Source organism: Cupressus sempervirens, chromosome 4 (assembly GCF_028749045.1).
Source record: "Cupressus sempervirens isolate cs-2001-9-10 chromosome 4, ASM2874904v1, whole genome shotgun sequence".
Classification (NCBI taxonomy): Eukaryota; Viridiplantae; Streptophyta; class Pinopsida; order Cupressales; family Cupressaceae; genus Cupressus; species Cupressus sempervirens.
Genome location: NC_143121.1, coordinates 68,649,269 through 68,674,330, shown reverse-complemented (window position 1 = coordinate 68,674,330; position 25,062 = coordinate 68,649,269). Strand labels below are relative to the sequence as shown.

The window sequence follows — 25,062 nt, the reverse complement described above, 5'->3', positions numbered from 1 at the left end:
TTAATTAATATCAATTTGTGAATATATCATTTTTTTATTTTTGAAATTAAGATATCTATCATATACTTATATCACAATTATATTTTAAAAATTTGTTTAAAGATTTTTTGTAACCATATTTATACTTCAAAATATTCAAAATTAAGATTCGTTTAAAGGAAAAATAATTTGAATATTTTTTAATATTGATAAACATATTTCTAAGCAGAGGTAATTCATCAGCATACCTCCTTATGAAATCTTTAGAAAATATCTTCAAATACCTTATTAAATTCAAATTCATCCAATCATTCACCATATATAACAGAGATACTTACTGCCCTTCACATGCCTTATGAAGTTCAAATTCATTGAAATCAAATATCTTTAGACAGAAAGGCTTCAAATAGCTTACTAAATTCAAATTCATTCGAATCATTCCCCATTCATCATATAAAATAAAGATTATTCTCTTCTCTACTTCTTTTTAGTTCACTAGGTTCACGTATATTCCTCGTGAATGGAACAGAGCTGCTGATTGTTTAGCCAAATGGGCTTCTAGTCATGATCCAGGTTTGAATATTAGGGATAGGAGGCAACTGTTCTTTGAGATGGTGCTAGAATTTGATGATCGTGTTGCTCAGGATCGAGCTCCTTGTTGAGCTCTCCTTGTTGTATTGCTTTCTGTCTTAATAAATTTTTACCCCTCTTTTCAAAAAAAAGAAGATATTTTTGACCTTCAATATGCATTAATTCATTCATTCTTCCAACTATTTTATGACCCAAAATATATTGAGCACAAACCAAAACCCATCCTTCCATTTATGGTCACATAAATTCCACTGTCCTATTCGCAAAAAGATTTCATTTCATGGACAGTTCTTTCATAAGACTGTAGTTGAGGCATCTTGTTTCCTTGATATTATTTCGTGACAAAATTATTTTAGTCTCAGTGGATGTTCGCGGAATATTCACCAATCGGTTGATAAATCACAATCCAGTAATACCTTCGAATCCTTTCTCCCGAGACACCAAAATAGTTTTCATAGCAGGAGCCAATCGAAAAAGATAAGTAAGAACAAGAACAAGATCCTTAAATGAGTATATTCTCAGATGAACCCACTTCAGATTCTCCAATAGTAAAAGTGTTTCGTCATCAAAAGCAGGCGAGTTTTCCTGCAAAGCACCATAGACCAAGGCAAAACATCGATAACTTAAAAAGAATGAATGGAAGATTTCAGACATGCAAGTCTACTGTTCCTTTGAGTTTTATAATTAAAATGGCCAAGAGATGAAATATTCCAATTCTTTTATAAGCCAAGATTTTAGAAATTTAGAAATTTGATTTCTGTGTCATGTTTCTACCACAACTTGGCGTATCAACCCCTTTCTCAAATTGTAACATTTGTTATCACTCAATAAGCATTGTGTTCTTTTGCTCAATTATTAGTATGTAGCTAGACATACACTATACTATCTCACTCAGCATCAACATGCTTGCTCGACCATAACTATGCTTTTTCGCTATTGACACTTCTTCATACCATTGCTCAACAATAGCTAATACTCAGTTTGAATTGCTTTGTTCAACTTCTCCTTAAGTTCCTTAATCTTCTGCTTCAAATCCTTCATTCACTGTGCAATGCTGATACTAAATGAAGCTTATCCTTATGAATTGTTTCAACTCAGATCTTTATCCAAATTTCTTCCTCACTTCATGTCTTGATAAAGAAAATACATTATCTTGTCAATGACTAACTTATCAAGTGCCCATTGCATTTCCATAATACTTGAAACATCCCGACTCAACCTTTCACTAGGGCATCTCATAATCTCTTCTTTTCAAATCCTCTAAATCAATCAATAGATATGACACTCTCTACTATTAGTAAAATGTCTCTCTGGTAGGTTTCACACTTTTTCTTCCCAATAGGTTTGACATCAATGGAAACATACCAATTGCTTCAATTGTAGTTTCCAACACACATGGCCAAATGTAACAATTTATAGGTGCGATTATTTAACTTTGCATACAAAACAACAGGTCTGATTGTGAGGCCTTCTTAGTTGCCACATTATACATATTTTAGAAATAAAATTTTGGCTCATCCAAGCTTGCACTTTTAGTTTCTATTCTCTAATAATGCTTACTTTCCTACATCTAACCAAGCTTCTTTTATAGCTAGCTAAGCCACAAGTAGGCTAGTCAAACATTTAATTACAATATAGGTCCAGACTTGGAAGAGTAAACAAAAACTCAAGAAAATGAAAATATAAAAAAACTTGCACTTAATAGTATGCCCACACGTGTGTTAAAGGAGTCGGCTCCCAACTGTGCAAGACACTACATGAGCATAAGAAACCATGCCAAATGGACTCGCATGCTGAAAACAAGGACCTCAATTAACAACACAGAACTTGAAGTAGATGAAACATAAGAACTCACACACTTAGGAAAAGGATCTAGGATAGGTCCTCGACGTGATATCAACTGCACATCACATGAAATCAAAAGTAGCAACAACCACTTTGTGAATAACAGAGACATATAGAAAATAAGAAATATTTTTGATTGATGTAAGATTGCTCAAAGACCAAGATGCTCCTTCATTAATTTTAATCTCTACCCAATATTACAAATATATATGTTAGTTGAGACATGATGTCAATTTATTATTTATAATTAATCATTATGAATTTAGTAAATTTTTCTATATCATTGACAATTAACACACCATATCATATTTTAATTCAATTTAAAACTAAACTATATTAACCACTTAAATACAATTCAACCTATAGAAGCTTCCATATATAAATCCATTATTATAACAACCTTACATTTATCAATCATAATTACTCTATTAGTGTTAATATTATTTTATCATTACTTTTACCATACCAATTACAAAATATATTGGAGAAGTTAAAACGAAACAAATAATTTATGGAAGAATGCTTCTTCATATATCTATTTTACTCTTTTATAAGATTGAATTTTCAATTAAAAATTAAGTAATAGAATATCTTGGTAAAATCTCAAATTATGCATTATATATAATTTAGAAGCTAAAATTATGCATAAGTATGGTTTGACCCCTACACCCCAACAACCATAAGTGACAAAAACAAAGGGGAAAATTTGTCATCATGGGGATATGCAATATATTTGTATGAGGGAAATATGTCATAAAATAAAAAGTACATGTATTGTTCTTTGAACATTCTTTTACAAGTAAAATATGTCGAATTCATGTATATATATTGTACATATTGAAGTCTTTATGAAGACAGAGTCATATTCTAAGGGGGGGAACTCTGTTTTTTTGCCAGTTTTGAGATGTAATGTTGAATCATGACAACGTGTTTTTGCCACTAATGTCAAAGGGGAAGATTGTTGATCCCTATAGTTTGTTGTCTATTAATGTCAAATAGTTAGTCATTTATTTGGTAGAGTTGGTCAATCATCACTGCAACTGAGCCATCCATTGAAGGTCGAATAATATTTTTAGAATTGTTCATATTCTAGTTATTGCCAAGCATTTGTTATTGTTGAGCAATTTTTATTGCTAAGCAATTCTATGGTCACCAGGTGCTCCTATACATGTCGAGTAAGGTAGAAGTTAGTTGGTGCTGAGCAACACAAAGTTAGTTCATGTCGAGCATTCAAAAGCCGAGGGACAACATGAAGACTAGTCATGACCGAGTGCCAGAGTGTTCATGTGCCAAGTGAATCAGTTTTGATTTTTTTTTTTGGAATTACACAAATTTACTGAGGTAAACATTTTTTGGCCTACTCATTGCATGTTTTGAGGATCGAGGAGTAATTTAAGGAGTTAATTGTGCATTTTGAGTTGGATCATTAATCCCTATGCAAGGTGTTTAAACTATAAAAAAAGTGGAATTTTTAAGTAGAAAAAGGGAGAAATCTAGATCGTTGATCTTAATCTAGAACCTTCTCCATTTGGTTATATATGGAGGATATGAACCCTAATGGAGGATATGAACTCTAATGGAGGATTTCAAAGAGCGTAATGGCCAGAGCATATGTGTGAGAAGTGAAGTTTGAATGCCTGTGAAAAATTTGAAGGTGAATCAATCCAAAGTGACCAAGCAGAGTAGTGAAGTGCAAAACAATGTTATATCATATTAGTAAAGGATTAGACAGTGGAAATAGGAGATCCATAATCAAGCATTGCATTATTAAGGTAAGGATCATGTACTGACACATTTTGGAAGAGTTAAATGGGGTAAATCTCTTAACTAAGTGGTCCTAATAGGCTTATGTAAATATCTTAACATATTTCCTACTTTATTGTAAGTTTTAGATCCTTTAGTGAAGGTAGACTGAATAAGTCTTGTAGGCTCCTAGCTAGGAAAACCCCTTACAAGGTATATCATCATAAGTAATCAAAATTGTAGCCCTAACATGCAAACTTTGTTTACTACAGTAGTGAAGATTTGTCGATCGCATCCCCACTCGAGTTTTACCTTCACCTTGGAGGGTTTCTAGGTAACCAAATCTTTGTGTTATGTGTTGATCATTCAGTTTATGTTTATGGTTGTGATCAATAGATTAGATTTGATACATCATTACAATGTATGTTTATGTGATTTGTGATATTGATGAGATAAGAGTTAGTGGTGAAAGATATTAGTTTGATAATTGTTTAGAAGGTTAAAAGTTTTATAGATCCTAATTCAACAACCCCCCCTCTCACCCCCCCCCACCCCCCCCCCCCCCCCCCCGCCCCTCTCAATATCTTAGTTTCCCAACAGACTTCTAACATTCACCTCTATAGTTTCCATTTCACCTAAATTTTTCTTTGGTCCAGTGATGCAGATATTAACTCAATGGAAGCAAAAATAAAAAGGAACCGACACTAGAAAGAGATAGATAATAATATTCTTCTAATTGATTCATCAAATGAACAACATATACACTTGCTCTCCTACAGATTTCTTCTCCTTGTAACTTTGTATCCAAAAACTTGACCTAAACCTAAACCTAATAACTCTATTTATACTTGCTAGGACTATTTATGGAACATTCTAGATTATTACAAAATAGCAAAACTGACCCAAAGAGACATCCCACCAAAATGGCTTACAGAATACTCTAGATCAATATAGAACATAGAAGGATGACCCCACAATGGTCAGAAAAAATCCCAGGAAAAGATCTTATCCTAATGACAAAATGTCTAAAATGTGGCAACATGTACAATCATTATGTGGGTGCTCCTACACCATACTCCTAGGGATAATAGAATCCAAGTCCCTTCGATTGCCCTTCCTCTTTCTTATTTTCCAATTCCTTGGTATTTGTTGTTTGTACTTTGGCCAAGTACCCAAGTCAACTTTCATATTTTCATAAACCTCTTCCATATAAGAATTTAGGTAGAAATCCTATACACCTACAATAAATGGATTGGAAAAAACAAATAGGACCTCATCATATATGAATTCATCAATTTGGTTCACTATAGGAACCTTTGCATCCTTTTTTCAATGTCTTTATGCTGTAATATCTCCATGATTGGAGACGAATTCATCACTATTTGATCCTTATCTATCCTCTTAGCTTCATCATAAATCTTCTTCCTTGTTGCAACTATTATCCTTTTGATAGGCCATATCATTTTCTTACTTAACTTCAAATGCCATCTCTTGGTTCCATCAAGAACGAGCACATTCACCTCTTTTCCATCTTTATGAACCTTTTCATGACAATGCTCATCAAAAATTACATTTACAACCTCTTTGCTCTCTTCAAGAACCTTTTTATCATAATGTTCATCAACAACTATTTACTGCAAACTTTTTATATCAACATCAATTTGTTCATTTTGTCCTTCCAATGGGAAAATATTTGCTTCATTAGAAACCAAGTTCTCTATTCCATCTTCACAAGTTTTTGTAATCTCAATGGATTGTTTCTCCAAATCACTACTTTCTCTTCTATCTCTTGATTCATTCTAGCTTCCTCTCTTTTTTTCCTTTTTTTTTTTCTCTTGCTCTCTTTTCTTTCTCTAAATATCACAATATGAAACCCATGCATCTAAAAGTATCCTCTTATCATGAGATAAATCCCCTCTTGTGACCATTTTCTCCTATCTACGTTCTCTCCACTCAACCTAGACTTGTGGCCACTCTACAGGTTAAGCAAAAACAAAAAGGAACGAACACTAGAAAGAGATAGATAATAATATTCTTGTAATCAATTCATCAAATGAACAACATATGCACTTGCTCTCCTATAGATTTTTCCTCCCCGTAACTTTGTATCCAAAAACTTAACCTAAACCCAAACCTAAAAACTCTATTTATACTTGCTAGGACTATCTACGGAACATTCTAGATGATTACAAAATAGAAAAATCAAACCAAAGAGACTTTCTGCCAAAATGGCTTGTAGAATACTCTAGATCAATATAGAATAGGGAAAATTGACCCCACAATGGTCTGAACAAATCCCAAGAAAAGATCTTATCCTAATGACAAAATTTCTGAAATTTGGCAACATGTACAATCATTATGTGGGTGCTCCTGCATCATCTGACTTTAACCAAACTTGGGTTATCCTTTAGTTTCTTCTGAAAATCTTTTTTAAGATGCTCATTAAGCTTGCAATGGAAGCAAACATGAAGATTACCTAATAGGGCAATTTCACAGGAGAAATTTTCTCCTTCTAAGTCCAATGAAATGACTTTTGGGATATCAACTTTAGGAGTGAGCTAAAAGGTCTCTTGCTTTTAAATGTGGCAATGTAACCCTAGATTCCATGACTTGCAGAACAGACCCACATAGGCTTAAAATTTGAGAAATAAATGGCCAAAATTCCACTTGAAAACTTTTAATCTGAACCAAAATATGTGTAGATCTCTCTACAAATTTATCAAAATTCCCTTTTGGAGACCATATGAATGCACGAATCACATTCCAGAAACCTTTTTTTTTAACACTCTTTATGACTTTTAAACAAAAACAACGAAGAAACCCTTTAGAATTATTCTACAAAAACTAACATGTATTTCAATTTTATTTTTCAAACTAAATTTAACCATTCATCAAAATATTCTTGTAATGGCAAAACTTTATGATCTAAGAAAACAAAGAAAATAGCATTTTTTTTCAACCTACTTTATTCTATCCCAACTATCCTAATCATGTCTTCATTGGGAGATGGAGTAAGAGTTTTCTAACTGGAAGATGATGCCCTACCATTGCTTCCATTTTTGGCATCATGTCTGTGTCCTCATTTATTTCCTCCAGTTGCAGCTCCTGCCAGTCCTCTTGGGTATACTGCAATTTGTTTTCAAATACACCATTGAAACTAGGTAATGTTGGACAAACTGCCGTACAATATTCAGCTAAAATGTCCTTATACGAAGGTTTCTCACCGGTTTTACTATCATTTTCATGGTTGGCATTCCCATGATTAACAAACACACCCAAAACCCTCTCATTGTCATCATTACTCGGCACACATTGATCACATTACATAACATCATTGTTAGTGACTTCATTTTCTCCTTGCAGATCACTTGAGTCTCTGCCATCATTTCCCATTAACCTTGACTCACATGAGCAAGCTAGAGAAGAGGTCGAAGGTACCCAAACCACCCTGGCACACAATACTCAACACTGCAAAAAATAGTCAAAATAAAGCAAGACAATTAAATCATTAAAAAAATACTTGTGCACCACACAAGGTTTCATAAAGGACACACAAAACCACCACAAGACGCTACCAATCTCGCATGCACTCCAAGGTTATAGAGTCTTACAGAGTTGCAAATCCTCCATGAGAAAAGATGACCTTTCTATTCAATAATTTGAAACATAATTAAAAGTAAAATAAAAAAATTTGAACCATAATCAAATTCAAAATATAAAAATTTAAAGTCATCATAATAAAGATGTGCACTGTTTCTAGAGAGAACAAGCCTTGAAAAATAAAGTAGAGAATAATCAAACTTATCTCTTTCCTTTCCTAACCTTATTATTCTTATTTTTAATAACATTCCTTTCTAATTAATAGATTTGTTTGGATTGAGTTAACAAACTTTAGAATCAACTTTTATGGTGCAATCTAATTGAATTTGTATTCAAAATTTAGAAACACAATCAAATTCAAAATAGAAAAATATTATTGACATGGATTGTAAAATAAATAAATAAAACTATTGATATGGACTATAAAAAAATTGTTTTCACTTATAATCCTTTGCAAGAGCTTCTTAATTACTGGGGCAATGCCCCTTGTATTGTTGCTAGGGTACCTCCAGATGCCTTGGTGGATACCCCAATGCCGAGAGGCCGCCACCAAAGGCGTAGTTCTTCAGGTCGCCGCTCGCACACACCACGTTCACATGCCTCTCACCACTACTTTTCTAGTTGTGGCAAAGGTGGGTGGAGGCACTACTCCATTTTCCTACTTCGTGGTGGCACTGGCTATCCCTGAATCCTCTTGGTACTCTGCAAGTGGTTTCTGGAAAGTGGCCTTTTCACCTAGAATTCATCATCTCTCCTCTGTTCCCTGATATGAAGGATGCTAACCAAGCCCCTGATGATGATGTTGATGACTAGACTGTTCCTAGCTCACTTGCTAATCCCAAGGATGACTGGGGATTTTATGATAAGGATGAATCGTCCCCCTTAGCTGGCACTACTATAACTCCCTGAAGCTTGCTTTATACCATGTGAATTCTTGCGGAGTGATCTTGTATCCCGCAACCCATTTTTGTGAGCCGTAATCTTAGTATATTATTTATTAATAGAAAAGAAATATTTTTCAGAAAAACTTATTTGCACTAATAATCCTTTTTAATTATATTTAATTAATATCACTTTGCAATTATATCATTTTTTATTTTTAAAACTAAGATATCTATCATATATTTATATCACAACTATATTTTAAAAATTTGTTTCAAGATTATTTCTAACCATATTTATACTTCAAAATTAAAATTTCATTTGAAGGAAATATACGTTGAATATTTTTAAATATTGATAAACATATTTCTAAAATGAGGCAGTTCAGATTAAATGAAAAGAAGTTTGATAACTGAAATATATTTAGAAAAACGTTCAGCATACCTCCTTCTTCTGAAGTCTTTAGAAAAATAGTTTCAAATACTTTAGTAAATTCAAATTCATCCAATTATTCCCCTTATATAACAGAGCTACTTTCTGCCCTTCACATACCTCATGAAGTTCAAATTCTTTGAAACCAAATATCTTTAGAAAAAAAAGGCTTCAAATAGCTTACTAAATTCAAATTCATTCGAATAATTCTCCATTCCCCATACAAAATAAAGATAATTTTGACCTTAAATATGCATTAATTCATTCGTTCTTCCAACTGCTTTATGACCCAGAATATATTGAACACAAACCCTAACCCATACTTCCATTGATGCGCGCCCACACAAATTGTACTTTCCTAATCGCAAAAGTATTTCAAATCATGTGTTCTTTTGCAAGATCGGAGTTGAGGCATCTCGTTTCCTTGATAGTGTTTCGTGACAACATTATTTTAGTCTCTGTGGATGTTCGCGGGAGATTCCCCAATCGGTTGATAAATCGCAATCCACTAATGCCGTCGAATCCTTTCTCCCGAGACACCAAAATAGTTTTCACACCAGGAGCCATTCCGAAAAGACGAGTAAGAAGAGGAATAAGATCCTGAAATGAGTATATTCTCAGATGAACCCACTTCAGATTTTCCAGCGGTCAAAGTGTTTCATCGTCAAAACCAGGCGAGTTTGCCTGCAAAGTACCGTAGACCAAGGCAAAACATCGATAATTAAAAAAGAATGAATGGAAGATTTCGCACATGCAAGTCTACTGTTCCTTTGAGTTTTATAATTGAAATGGCCGAGAGATGAAATATTGGATTATCTACAACCCTGAAGAGAAATGGACAACACTCCAATATTACCAAGGCCGTGGCTTAAAATGAGTATTGGCTAAAATCTAAACTAAAATGTAAATCTTGCCAAGCGGTAGGGTATCCCTAAAATGCTATATACTCGGAACCATTATCTATTTCTCACAGTTCAATTTAATTTGGAAAATGGGAAACGCAATATTTGCAATTGCCTGTGCCGCAGACTCAGCCCCGTCTATGCAAATTTGTTCCAAGTGTGGAAATTCTCTTAGAAACATTAAATCACGCATAAAGCCAAGCGCGTTCACTAAGGAAATCTTTCTCAGCAACTTTAGACACGTAAACTCCCTTAGTGCTAGATTCATGCATAAATGTGAACATTCAGGCAAATACAAATCCTTCTTGATTGGACCAAACCGTTGTTTGATCGTGAAGTTCCTCAATTGCGGGCAACTCACTATTACCGCTTGGATTTTACAGTCGAGATAGAGGGAAGTAAGACTGGGGGAACAGATCTTTAATCTGTCTAGTCCATAGCAAAGGCTAACGATTACAACTTCTAAAATTGGGCACAAATACAACATCAGTTCAACCGTTTTATCATTTAATTGAACATGTGAAAAACTCCATGTTGTGAGACAGACGAAGCCACCAAAACAACTAGGTATACCTGTAAGAAGGAAATCTTCGAGAGCCAAATATCTGAGGCGATGGCATGAAAAAATGGATAGAGGAACCTCAATCATTTCTGAGCAGAGGCGTCCTTTAATTTTCATCTCTCTAACATCTTTGAGAGCAGCGCAGTGAATCCAATCATAAACCTTAGCCTTGTCAAGTTTGAAAAAGACATATCTTAACTCTAGAAGCTGAAGAGGAGCACAATGGCGCTCAAAGATTCTATCAATTATATTTTGGAATTCGACTGGAATATATGGGGAACAGAAAAAATCATTTGAAAATTTCAGATCTGGCAAGCGGTTCCAAAGGATTTTCCACTGTTTTGAGACAACATAACAACGCACAGCCTACTACAAAGGAATATGATCTGCAGTAGAAATAAATTCCCACCGAACAAATCTCGAGGAATATTATTAGCCAACGACATAAATGCAGGAGGGAGATTGGGCGCTGGCGAAACGGAGTAAGGACAGAGCTTTTCACGACGCCACAAGGTATTTATTTATTATTCCTCCGAAGAATTGAATGTTTTATTGTGTGGTGAATCCAAACAAGGGTCTTTCCATTGCAATATCTTCTCGGCGCTTCTCGTATCGCGCATAGATCATTTCTCTTTCAAATTGTATGTACAAATTGTTAAGCGAAGAAATGGGTAAAATAGACCTTATGAATTTTCCAGACCAACTGTTTTGTTCTGAGATTTTAACAAGAATTCCTCTGAAAGAAGCTATTCGTTTTTCTGCGGTTTGTCGGAAGTGGTGTAAAGCGTGGACTCACTTACCTCATTTGAAGATTTCTGACGAGTTTTTTACTTCTATAACACCGAGAGAGTCTGAATCAGAAGATATAGTTGTTGGCATCATTAACAAAATTATCGTTGTGCAGTGTGCTGATGTGGAGACTTTTGAAGTTCGTAACTGTAACTGGTTTGAAAGTAGAATTCACAAGTGGCTTTTGTGGAATTCTTTATCGGGTGTGAAGCGCATAAATTTGAAAAATAGTCGGGATCTCATGGATGTTTCGGAGTCGATCTTTTCATGTTTGATCCTTACATCTCTATCTCTCACGAATTTTAAGCTAACAAAAGTGCCTCCGTTGTTTGCGGGATTCTCACAACTTCTATCATGTTATCTTAGAAATGTTGAGCTAAGAAAGGAAGCATTTGAGGCGATTTTAAAATTATGCTGCCTTCTAGAAACATTGGCGGTATTGGACTGCGAAATGTATTTAAATGTGGCAATAATTTCCTCGAGTCTTAAATCTCTGTCTTAATGGACTCTACATCTATTCACTGGAAGTCAAATGCCCACGATTAGAAAGCATTAAACTTACTGATTTCGCTGAGTTGACAATGAAGAACATATGTTTACCTAAATGTGTGGACTTGGAAACTGATTTTTATATTCTCCATGAATTCTTAACTATCAAATCGTTGAGGAAAATCACCAGTATCGTTGAAACAAATTTCCATCGTGTCAAACTTCTACAGAGCTTTCCTTGCTTGGAAGAGTCGTGCATAGACATCCCCCTTTTTAATATTATCCAAAGGCAAGTATTTCTCCTCTTTCCATCTGCATAAATAAGAAATGACATTTTGGAAAATATATTTTAGTATTCTTATTTGCTTCTGAATGCTTAACATTACTTCACATCTTTCAGTTTACTTCCACATCAAAATCACTAGTGTTGATTTATTCAGTTTCCTATCCACCCATTAAGGCAGGACTACCAAGCCTACTTCACGCTTTATTAAATTAGAGATCTGTTATAGTTTTCGGTCTGTTGTTTTACCATAATCTTGCACTCCATTTATGTTCAGCCTCTGGATTTTTTAGTTGAGGCTCTAAAAAAAAAATTGGGCTTGCAGCTTAAAACTTGATGCTGCCTCTGTTATCAAGTTCTAGTCTTCGTTGTTGCCTAATTTGTAATGTCTTGCCATTTGATAAGCAGTGCAGAATTTTTAATATATTTTTTTTGTGTCGAATGATTCCCGAGTAATAATTACTTGAATTCAATCAGCCGGTCAAAAGTTGGATTGTTACTGTAGATTAGTTAACAACTTGAGCTTATTAAAAGTAAAGAGTTGGTTTATAGTTAAAATAATACTCGAGGTTATTAAAACTCAGTTCTATGTTTTGCGATGCAGGGCGAAGCAGAGTTGACTATATGACTACCAAATTTGAAGACATTTAAATTATTGTGTATATATGTAGCAGGGGTTATGGAGAGTATGAAGATGAGGAATATCATGACGCTTCTATGTTGTGCTCCTGTGTTTTGAAAGGCTCTCCACTCTTGAAGACAATTAGAATCGGCATGGAGTCCGTTTTTGAAAGTCGCTGGTTTGATTATTCTCTTCAATTGATTACCAGTTTCCTAAGGCTTGCGAGGGATTTTCCAATCACAGAATTTTCAGTGTCAAGGAGGAAAGCAAATCCCAGGTTGGCGATTCTGCACAATTGACATCGAGCTGCAGTTGTTTTTATCTACTGGGTTTTCATTTGTTAATTGTAAGATTGTTGTTGTTTTAGCCAGTATATTGAACATAGAATACATTCGATTTCCAACTGTGTTAAACGTGCTGCACGGTTTAGTGCGCTTAGAAGAACCATGTAATAAGCTATGAAATTTAGTGCGTTTGTAGGGAATGTCAGTCTCGCACAATTTTTGTTTCGAGAAATGCTATTATCTTTCAAAATATAGCTTTTAATAGATAAGTATTTGTATGGGAATGATTTATGTTATTTTTAAGTTCAGTAAATCAGAAAAATATGAATAATCAATATTAATTATATTTAATAGCTACATCAGATGCACTGAAGTTGTCCAATCAAATTTTCTAAAGATGGCTATGTCAGATAGCTATGTCAGATGCCCAGCGTGAACTACATTTGATAGTAGAAAAAAACTCAAATTGTTGGTCTTCTTCACATGTTTTCAGAACTACAAACATTGAGTAGGTACTATTTTTTAATCCTATAAAAATGGGAGATTTTTATGGAGATGGTAGTTGTGGGCAATGTCTATCTAGCAGAAAATATGCACCTAATGTGACTGTTTCTGTGATGTATAAATTAATTAATACAATGCAGAAACAGTCACATCGGGTGCATATTTTCTGCTGTTTAGCCATGGGCGTAGTTGTGACTGTTGATGCACTTTTTTAATTTGTAATTTTTGTTCAATTTATAAATAGGCTAATGTTGTCCATTCATTATGTCTTTTCAATTAATATTAATATTAGATTGTATTTTTGTGAGAGTAAATTTATAATTTTAATTTTCGGGGGTCAAATTGATAGTTGAATATGCTTTTGCCTTTATTTTATATTTATAATTTTCATTTTATAATAAGTTATAAATATATTCAATTTTTTTAAATAGATAAGTTTTTAAAAAAGTTGTGTATAATTATTTTACAAAAACATTAAATAATCAATAGACTGGTTTATTACTTCCTATTGTTTATGTTAGTACATTTATTTTTTGTTAGTCCAATTGTTTCCCAAATAGCTTCATATTGTTTGCCTATTGTTTATGTTAGTGTGTATACCTTCCTGTCTATTGTATCTTTGTCTATTGTTTATGTTCTCTATTGTATCTATAGATATTTATTGTATACCTTCCTGCCTATTGTCCATTGTATTTGTTGTCTTAATTATTTCCATAACATATAGCTTTTAATAAATCAGTATTTGTGTGGAATGAAAGTTAAATAATATGAATCGATTATTTCTAAAATTTAGTATAAATAGTTTTTATCAATATTCTAATTAGCTATGAATAAAGGTAAAAACTTCAAATTCAATAATCTAATCTATCACTTAATGCAATTCTTGGAAATTCAAGAAAACACCAAGTTTTTGTTATTTTTGATCGCAAAAGATTCAAATCATGAACTTTTCAAAAAGAAGTCAGTATTTTGAAATTTGGTCAATTGTGCATTTTGTAGGGAGGATAATTGTGTCCATTCTTACATGCAATCAAATGCCATGTAATATAGTTTATTAACCAACTAAAAATGTGTACTGTTCCAACAAATTAAAAAAATTATTTTTGGGATAATGATATGGAAAACATATTATAAAATCTTTTTTAACAACTTGTTTCAGCCATTGCAATTTTTATATAAAGCGAAGTAAACTAGTTTAAATGTACTTATATATAATATGTAGAGAGTTATCCTTTATAGACACCTATTTTAATTCAAATCCTAGGATTTTTTTTTTTGTGTGGGTTAGGTCACTCTACCATGACATTTGTTAAGACATCTAGATGGTTATGTTAGGAGCAAGCAATATAATATTTTAATTTTAAAATATTTTCCCTTTGACGAAATTTGGATGATAATATTTTAATTTAAAATTTTAATTTCTTTTATATATGTATTTTTAAATTTCTCTATTTTTGATAAAGTTAGTATCAAATTATTTATTTATATTTAAATGTAGTTGTATAAATTTAGTATAAAATTTAGTTTTATAAACATACATTAAATTTATTAAATAATTTTTAACTATAGTTGTATAAAGTTATTATGAAATTAATTTTTGATATTTTATATTTTAATTCTATATATTGTGTTTAATTTGTATAACTTCAATTTGTTTTTATTTTAAGGACATAGTTACTATAAAATTATTCTTCAATATTTTATATTCTAATTATATATATGGTGTTTAATTTGCATAACTTTAATTTTTTTTTATTTTAAGGGCATTGTTACTTAAAATATTTAGTTATGAGTAGAATTATGGTTATGGTTATGGTTATTGTTAGGACTAGAGCTAGGGTGAGGGTTAGAATTAAAATTAGGAATAGGGATAGAGATAGATTTCAAGTTAGGGTTAGGGTTAGAATTAGAGATAGAGTTTGGATTAGGGTCAGGGTTAGAATAAGAGATAGAATTATGGTTAGGGTTAGGGTTAAGGATAGAATTAGAGTTCCAGTTCAGGTTATGGTTATAATTAGAATTAGGGTTAAAATTAAGGTTGGGTTGGGGTTAGGGTTAGAGTTAGAGTTAGAGTTAGGGCTAGGGTTAGGGTTAGAGCTAGAGCTAGAATTAGAGATAGAGTTGGGGTTAGAATCAGAGCTAGGGTTAAAGTTGGAGTTAGGTTGAGAATTGTTTATGTTAGTACATTTATTTTTTGTTAGTGCAATTGTTTCCAAAAAAGCTTCATATCCTTTGCCTATTGTTTTTTTTAGTGTGTATACCTTCCTATCTTTTGTGTCTGTTTTATATTTGTTGTCTATTGTATCTATTATATACCTTCTTGCCTATTGTTTCTATTAGTGCGTGTTAGTGCCTATTGTATACCTTCTTGTCTATTGTATCTATAGATATCTATTGTATACCTTCCTATCTATTGTCTATTGTATCTGTTGTCTCAATTATTTCCATAACTTATAGCTTTTAATAAATGAGTATTTTTATGGAAAGAAAGTTAAATAATATGACTAGCTTATTTCTAAAATTCAGTATAAATATTGTTTTATCAATATTCTAATTAGCTATGAACATGAACATTAAAGATAAGAAATTTTTTTTCTTCTAAAACTTCAAATTCAATAATCTAATCCATCACATCTAACACAATTCAATAATCTAATCTATCACCTAAGGCAATTCTTAAAGGTGCTGGCAATTTAGGAAAACATCTAAATTTTCTCCAAGTTTTTGTTATTTTTATCACAAAAGATGCAAGTCATGAAGATCAAATGGTGAAAATTTCAAAAAAATCAGGTTGTGGTTTCGATTTTTTGAAATATGGTCAACGTTGCATTTTGTAGGGAGGATAGTAGCGTCCATTCTTAAATGTTGTTCCAACAAATAAGACATATTTTTGTGATAATGACAGGGAAAACATATTATAAAATATTCTTTAACAACTTGTTTCAGCCATTGCAATTTTTATATAAAGCAAAGTAAACTAATTTATATCTACTTATATATAGTATGTCGAGAGTCATCCTTCCAAAGACACCAACTTTAATTCAAATCCTAGGGTTTTTTTGTGTGGGTTAGGTCACTCCACCATGACATTTTTAAAGACATTTTAGATGGTTATGTTAGAAGCAAGAAATATAATATTTTAATTTTAAAATATTTTCCCTTTAAAGAAATTTGAATGCTAACATTTTTATTTAAAATTTTAATTTTTTATATATGTATTTTTTAATTTCTCTATTTCTGATAAAGTTAGTATCAAATTATTTATTTATTTTAAAATGTAGTAGTATAAAATTTATTTTTATATGCATACATTAAATTATTAAATAATTTTTAACTATAGTTCTATAAAGTTATTATGAAATTAATTTGCAATATTTTATATTTTAATTCTATATACAGTGTTTAATTTGAATAACTTTAATTTGTTTTTATTTAAAGGACATAGTTACTATAAAATTATTCTTCATTATTTTATATTTTAATTATATATATGGTGTTTTATTTGAATAACATTAAATTTTATTTTTTTGAAGGACATTGTTACTTAAAATATTAAATTATGAATAGAATTATGGTTATGGTTATGGTTATGATTAGGTCTAGAGCTAGGCTGAGGGTTAGAATTAAAATTAGGGATAGGAATAGGGATAGATTTTGAGTTAGGGTTAGGGTTAGAATTAGACATAAAATTATGGTTATGGTTACAGTTAGGGTTGTGGATAGAATTAGAGTTACTATTTATGTTAAGGTTAGAATTATAATTAGGGTTAGAGTTAGAGTTATAGTTAGGGTCAGAGTTAGAGTTAGAGTGAAAGGTGAACCCTGTTAAAGGTTACAATGCACACTATTAAATGTGACCTAGTTAAAAGGATTTCAATCACCCTCTTAGGAGTGAGCCTTGTTAGAGCACTTTTGACCATTCACTTGGAATGTCACCTAGTTAAAAGATTTACAAATGATTGTTAGGTCAACCTTAATCCAAACGATTTACCGTACACTAATACAATTATTATAAAGTAAATGTAAGGCTTGATCTGATAACAACTTACAACTCCATTTTTAGATTATAGATCTCTGCCTCAGTCCTCCATTTTGCTTGGCTTACACACACTTAAGCTCTGATAGTCTATTCAATCTTCAAGCAGCCATGCCCTTAAGCCTTCTTTCTTAACTTGTCAATGCAAATTCTTCACTTAGGTCACTTAATGAAGTAATACCCTAGACACCATGTCTTCCTTAGGTTCTCACAGATGACAACCCTTGCTTCTGACCAACCATCCCTATAAATAGATAATTAACATATTATGTCATCCATTATCCATCATCCAATTTAGGGTTAGGAAAGATTAGGTAGGATTCAATGAATCCACGCCTCATTCCATTTTATTTCTAGAAACTTATCCTTCAATCCTCTTTGAATTTGCCACAACGATTTACCATGAGTTCTGTGCCAGCAGCTCATTAATATTATCTTCCATCTAGTTCACACAATCCAAGAAAAAAAAATTGTTTACTCAGGCCCATTGAATTCACGATCTTTCTAATAATGATGACACTTGACATTAACTTGCTTTTGATTCTCGGCACAAACTACATTGCTTGACATCCTTTGAAAAATTTCTTGGCACAAACTAAAGTTTACTGATGCTCGACATCAACAAGACTTTACTCAGCATCCTATGTTTTGCTTGGCATACACTAAAATAGACTTTTACTAGGCTCCAACTGATATTTTGCTTGGCTTGCATTAACTTTTCTCAGCACCTACCATCCATTCGGTCAAGCTTGGAAGAAAATTTTTTTGTAACTTATTCTTCTAAACTTTCTTAGTGTAACCAATCTTTACAACCTTAAGTTTATTATCAATGCACTATGATATCATTTTCTCAGCTAATTCTTGTACTTCTTTTCATATCATAACTCAACCTTTCCTCTAGGTGCTATTGTTACATCATTTGATCAAATCCACTTCATCAATCAAATAAGTGACAGTACTTAAATCATATAAGAAGCTATCTTGATAGTGAAATAGCAGGTTTGACATCAGTGAGAAAACAGTGATTGAAACACATTTATCATACTTGTATTGATCTATTTTGAACATCTTCAGCTAAGAATTCCTTATACGAAGGCTTCTCACTGGTTTTGCTATTATTTTCAAGGTTGGCATTTCCATCATTAATAAACACACTATAAACCCTCTCGTTGTCATCATTACTCAAAGCACATTGATCATATTACATAACATCATTGTTAGCGACTTCATTGCCTCCTTGCAAATCACCCGAGTTTTTTCCATCATTTCCTGTTAACCCTGATTCACATGAGCAAGCTAGAGAAGAGGTCAAAGGTACCCAACCCACCTTGGCACACCATACTCAACACTACAAAAAATAGTCAGAATAAAGCAAGACAATTAAGTCACCAAAAAATACCCATGCACCACACAAGATTTCATAGAGGACACATAGGGCCACCACAAGAGGCCACCAATCTCGCATGCACTCCAAGGTTATAGAGTCCTATAGAGTTGCAATGCCTCCACAGAAGATGACCTTTCTATTCAATAAATTTGAGCATAATTAAATCTAAAATAAAAAAATTTGAACCATAATCAAATTTAAAATATAAAAATTTAAAGTCATCATAATAAAGATAGGAACCATCTCTAGAGAGAACAAGCCTTCAAAAATAAAGTAGAGAGTAATCAAACTTATCTCTTTCCTTTCCCAACCTTATTATTATTTTTATTTTTAATAACATTCCTTCTCAATTAATAGATTTGATTGGATTGAGTTAACAAATTTTAGAATCAACTTTTATGATGCAATCTAATTTAATTTGTATTAAAAATTTAGAAACATAATCAAATTCAAAATAGAAAAATATTATTGACATGGATTGTAAAATATATATAAAAAAAAAAATATTGACATGGATTGTAAAAAATTGTTTGCACTAATAATCCTTTTTAATTATATTTAATTAATATCAATTTGTGAATATATCATTTTTTTATTTTTGAAATTAAGATATCTATCATATACTTATATCACAATTATATTTTAAAAATTTGTTTAAAGATTTTTTGTAACCATATTTATACTTCAAAATATTCAAAATTAAGATTCGTTTAAAGGAAAAATAATTTGAATATTTTTTAATATTGATAAACATATTTCTAAGCAGAGGTAATTCATCAGCATACCTCCTTATGAAATCTTTAGAAAATATCTTCAAATACCTTATTAAATTCAAATTCATCCAATCATTCACCATATATAACAGAGATACTTACTGCCCTTCACATGCCTTATGAAGTTCAAATTCATTGAAATCAAATATCTTTAGACAGAAAGGCTTCAAATAGCTTACTAAATTCAAATTCATTCGAATCATTCCCCATTCATCATATAAAATAAAGATTATTCTCTTCTCTACTTCTTTTTAGTTCACTAGGTTCACGTATATTCCTCGTGAATGGAACAGAGCTGCTGATTGTTTAGCCAAATGGGCTTCTAGTCATGATCCAGGTTTGAATATTAGGGATAGGAGGCAACTGTTCTTTGAGATGGTGCTAGAATTTGATGATCGTGTTGCTCAGGATCGAGCTCCTTGTTGAGCTCTCCTTGTTGTATTGCTTTCTGTCTTAATAAATTTTTACCCCTCTTTTCAAAAAAAAGAAGATATTTTTGACCTTCAATATGCATTAATTCATTCATTCTTCCAACTATTTTATGACCCAAAATATATTGAGCACAAACCAAAACCCATCCTTCCATTTATGGTCACATAAATTCCACTGTCCTATTCGCAAAAAGATTTCATTTCATGGACAGTTCTTTCATAAGACTGTAGTTGAGGCATCTTGTTTCCTTGATATTATTTCGTGACAAAATTATTTTAGTCTCAGTGGATGTTCGCGGAATATTCACCAATCGGTTGATAAATCACAATCCAGTAATACCTTCGAATCCTTTCTCCCGAGACACCAAAATAGTTTTCATAGCAGGAGCCAATCGAAAAAGATAAGTAAGAACAAGAACAAGATCCTTAAATGAGTATATTCTCAGATGAACCCACTTCAGATTCTCCAATAGTAAAAGTGTTTCGTCATCAAAAGCAGGCGAGTTTTCCTGCAAAGCACCATAGACCAAGGCAAAACATCGATAACTTAAAAAGAATGAATGGAAGATTTCAGACATGCAAGTCTACTGTTCCTTTGAGTTTTATAATTAAAATGGCCAAGAGATGAAATATTCCAATTCTTTTATAAGCCAAGATTTTAGAAATTTAGAAATTTGATTTCTGTGTCATGTTTCTACCACAACTTGGCGTATCAACCCCTTTCTCAAATTGTAACATTTGTTATCACTCAATAAGCATTGTGTTCTTTTGCTCAATTATTAGTATGTAGCTAGACATACACTATACTATCTCACTCAGCATCAACATGCTTGCTCGACCATAACTATGCTTTTTCGCTATTGACACTTCTTCATACCATTGCTCAACAATAGCTAATACTCAGTTTGAATTGCTTTGTTCAACTTCTCCTTAAGTTCCTTAATCTTCTGCTTCAAATCCTTCATTCACTGTGCAATGCTGATACTAAATGAAGCTTATCCTTATGAATTGTTTCAACTCAGATCTTTATCCAAATTTCTTCCTCACTTCATGTCTTGATAAAGAAAATACATTATCTTGTCAATGACTAACTTATCAAGTGCCCATTGCATTTCCATAATACTTGAAACATCCCGACTCAACCTTTCACTAGGGCATCTCATAATCTCTTCTTTTCAAATCCTCTAAATCAATCAATAGATATGACACTCTCTACTATTAGTAAAATGTCTCTCTGGTAGGTTTCACACTTTTTCTTCCCAATAGGTTTGACATCAATGGAAACATACCAATTGCTTCAATTGTAGTTTCCAACACACATGGCCAAATGTAACAATTTATAGGTGCGATTATTTAACTTTGCATACAAAACAACAGGTCTGATTGTGAGGCCTTCTTAGTTGCCACATTATACATATTTTAGAAATAAAATTTTGGCTCATCCAAGCTTGCACTTTTAGTTTCTATTCTCTAATAATGCTTACTTTCCTACATCTAACCAAGCTTCTTTTATAGCTAGCTAAGCCACAAGTAGGCTAGTCAAACATTTAATTACAATATAGGTCCAGACTTGGAAGAGTAAACAAAAACTCAAGAAAATGAAAATATAAAAAAACTTGCACTTAATAGTATGCCCACACGTGTGTTAAAGGAGTCGGCTCCCAACTGTGCAAGACACTACATGAGCATAAGAAACCATGCCAAATGGACTCGCATGCTGAAAACAAGGACCTCAATTAACAACACAGAACTTGAAGTAGATGAAACATAAGAACTCACACACTTAGGAAAAGGATCTAGGATAGGTCCTCGACGTGATATCAACTGCACATCACATGAAATCAAAAGTAGCAACAACCACTTTGTGAATAACAGAGACATATAGAAAATAAGAAATATTTTTGATTGATGTAAGATTGCTCAAAGACCAAGATGCTCCTTCATTAATTTTAATCTCTACCCAATATTACAAATATATATGTTAGTTGAGACATGATGTCAATTTATTATTTATAATTAATCATTATGAATTTAGTAAATTTTTCTATATCATTGACAATTAACACACCATATCATATTTTAATTCAATTTAAAACTAAACTATATTAACCACTTAAATACAATTCAACCTATAGAAGCTTCCATATATAAATCCATTATTATAACAACCTTACATTTATCAATCATAATTACTCTATTAGTGTTAATATTATTTTATCATTACTTTTACCATACCAATTACAAAATATATTGGAGAAGTTAAAACGAAACAAATAATTTATGGAAGAATGCTTCTTCATATATCTATTTTACTCTTTTATAAGATTGAATTTTCAATTAAAAATTAAGTAATAGAATATCTTGGTAAAATCTCAAATTATGCATTATATATAATTTAGAAGCTAAAATTATGCATAAGTATGGTTTGACCCCTACACCCCAACAACCATAAGTGACAAAAACAAAGGGGAAAATTTGTCATCATGGGGATATGCAATATATTTGTATGAGGGAAATATGTCATAAAATAAAAAGTACATGTATTGTTCTTTGAACATTCTTTTACAAGTAAAATATGTCGAATTCATGTATATATATTGTACATATTGAAGTCTTTATGAAGACAGAGTCATATTCTAAGGGGGGGAACTCTGTTTTTTTGCCAGTTTTGAGATGTAATGTTGAATCATGACAACGTGTTTTTGCCACTAATGTCAAAGGGGAAGATTGTTGATCCCTATAGTTTGTTGTCTATTAATGTCAAATAGTTAGTCATTTATTTGGTAGAGTTGGTCAATCATCACTGCAACTGAGCCATCCATTGAAGGTCGAATAATATTTTTAGAATTGTTCATATTCTAGTTATTGCCAAGCATTTGTTATTGTTGAGCAATTTTTATTGCTAAGCAATTCTATGGTCACCAGGTGCTCCTATACATGTCGAGTAAGGTAGAAGTTAGTTGGTGCTGAGCAACACAAAGTTAGTTCATGTCGAGCATTCAAAAGCCGAGGGACAACATGAAGACTAGTCATGACCGAGTGCCAGAGTGTTCATGTGCCAAGTGAATCAGTTTTGATTTTTTTTTTTGGAATTACACAAATTTACTGAGGTAAACATTTTTTGGCCTACTCATTGCATGTTTTGAGGATCGAGGAGTAATTTAAGGAGTTAATTGTGCATTTTGAGTTGGATCATTAATCCCTATGCAAGGTGTTTAAACTATACAAAAAGTGGAATTTTTAAGTAGAAAAAGGGAGAAATCTAGATCGTTGATCTTAATCTAGAACCTTCTCCATTTGGTTATATATGGAGGATATGAACCCTAATGGAGGATATGAACTCTAATGGAGGATTTCAAAGAGCGTAATGGCCAGAGCATATGTGTGAGAAGTGAAGTTTGAATGCCTGTGAAAAATTTGAAGGTGAATCAATCCAAAGTGACCAAGCAGAGTAGTGAAGTGCAAAACAATGTTATATCATATTAGTAAAGGATTAGACAGTGGAAATAGGAGATCCATAATCAAGCATTGCATTATTAAGGTAAGGATCATGTACTGACACATTTTGGAAGAGTTAAATGGGGTAAATCTCTTAACTAAGTGGTCCTAATAGGCTTATGTAAATATCTTAACATATTTCCTACTTTATTGTAAGTTTTAGATCCTTTAGTGAAGGTAGACTGAATAAGTCTTGTAGGCTCCTAGCTAGGAAAACCCCTTACAAGGTATATCATCATAAGTAATCAAAATTGTAGCCCTAACATGCAAACTTTGTTTACTACAGTAGTGAAGATTTGTCGATCGCATCCCCACTCGAGTTTTACCTTCACCTTGGAGGGTTTCTAGGTAACCAAATCTTTGTGTTATGTGTTGATCATTCAGTTTATGTTTATGGTTGTGATCAATAGATTAGATTTGATACATCATTACAATGTATGTTTATGTGATTTGTGATATTGATGAGATAAGAGTTAGTGGTGAAAGATATTAGTTTGATAATTGTTTAGAAGGTTAAAAGTTTTATAGATCCTAATTCAACAACCCCCCCCCGCCCCTCTCAATATCTTAGTTTCCCAACAGACTTCTAACATTCACCTCTATAGTTTCCATTTCACCTAAATTTTTCTTTGGTCCAGTGATGCAGATATTAACTCAATGGAAGCAAAAATAAAAAGGAACCGACACTAGAAAGAGATAGATAATAATATTCTTCTAATTGATTCATCAAATGAACAACATATACACTTGCTCTCCTACAGATTTCTTCTCCTTGTAACTTTGTATCCAAAAACTTGACCTAAACCTAAACCTAATAACTCTATTTATACTTGCTAGGACTATTTATGGAACATTCTAGATTATTACAAAATAGCAAAACTGACCCAAAGAGACATCCCACCAAAATGGCTTACAGAATACTCTAGATCAATATAGAACATAGAAGGATGACCCCACAATGGTCAGAAAAAATCCCAGGAAAAGATCTTATCCTAATGACAAAATGTCTAAAATGTGGCAACATGTACAATCATTATGTGGGTGCTCCTACACCATACTCCTAGGGATAATAGAATCCAAGTCCCTTCGATTGCCCTTCCTCTTTCTTATTTTCCAATTCCTTGGTATTTGTTGTTTGTACTTTGGCCAAGTACCCAAGTCAACTTTCATATTTTCATAAACCTCTTCCATATAAGAATTTAGGTAGAAATCCTATACACCTACAATAAATGGATTGGAAAAAACAAATAGGACCTCATCATATATGAATTCATCAATTTGGTTCACTATAGGAACCTTTGCATCCTTTTTTCAATGTCTTTATGCTGTAATATCTCCATGATTGGAGACGAATTCATCACTATTTGATCCTTATCTATCCTCTTAGCTTCATCATAAATCTTCTTCCTTGTTGCAACTATTATCCTTTT

General features: G+C 32.3%; 1 protein-coding gene across 1 annotated transcript; it reads left to right on the top strand.

The window, feature by feature from the left end:
- Positions 1-10,984: 10,984 nt before the first annotated feature.
- On the top strand, positions 10,985-13,709 carry LOC149559974 (F-box/FBD/LRR-repeat protein At1g13570-like). Its single transcript, XM_089827533.1, has 5 exons — positions 10,985-11,049; positions 11,197-11,778; positions 12,772-12,996; positions 13,087-13,148; positions 13,648-13,709. The coding sequence occupies exons 1-5, from the start codon at positions 10,985-10,987 to the stop codon at positions 13,707-13,709; spliced, it is 996 nt and encodes a 331-aa protein (XP_089683659.1).
- The last annotated feature ends 11,353 nt before the right edge of the window (positions 13,710-25,062 follow it).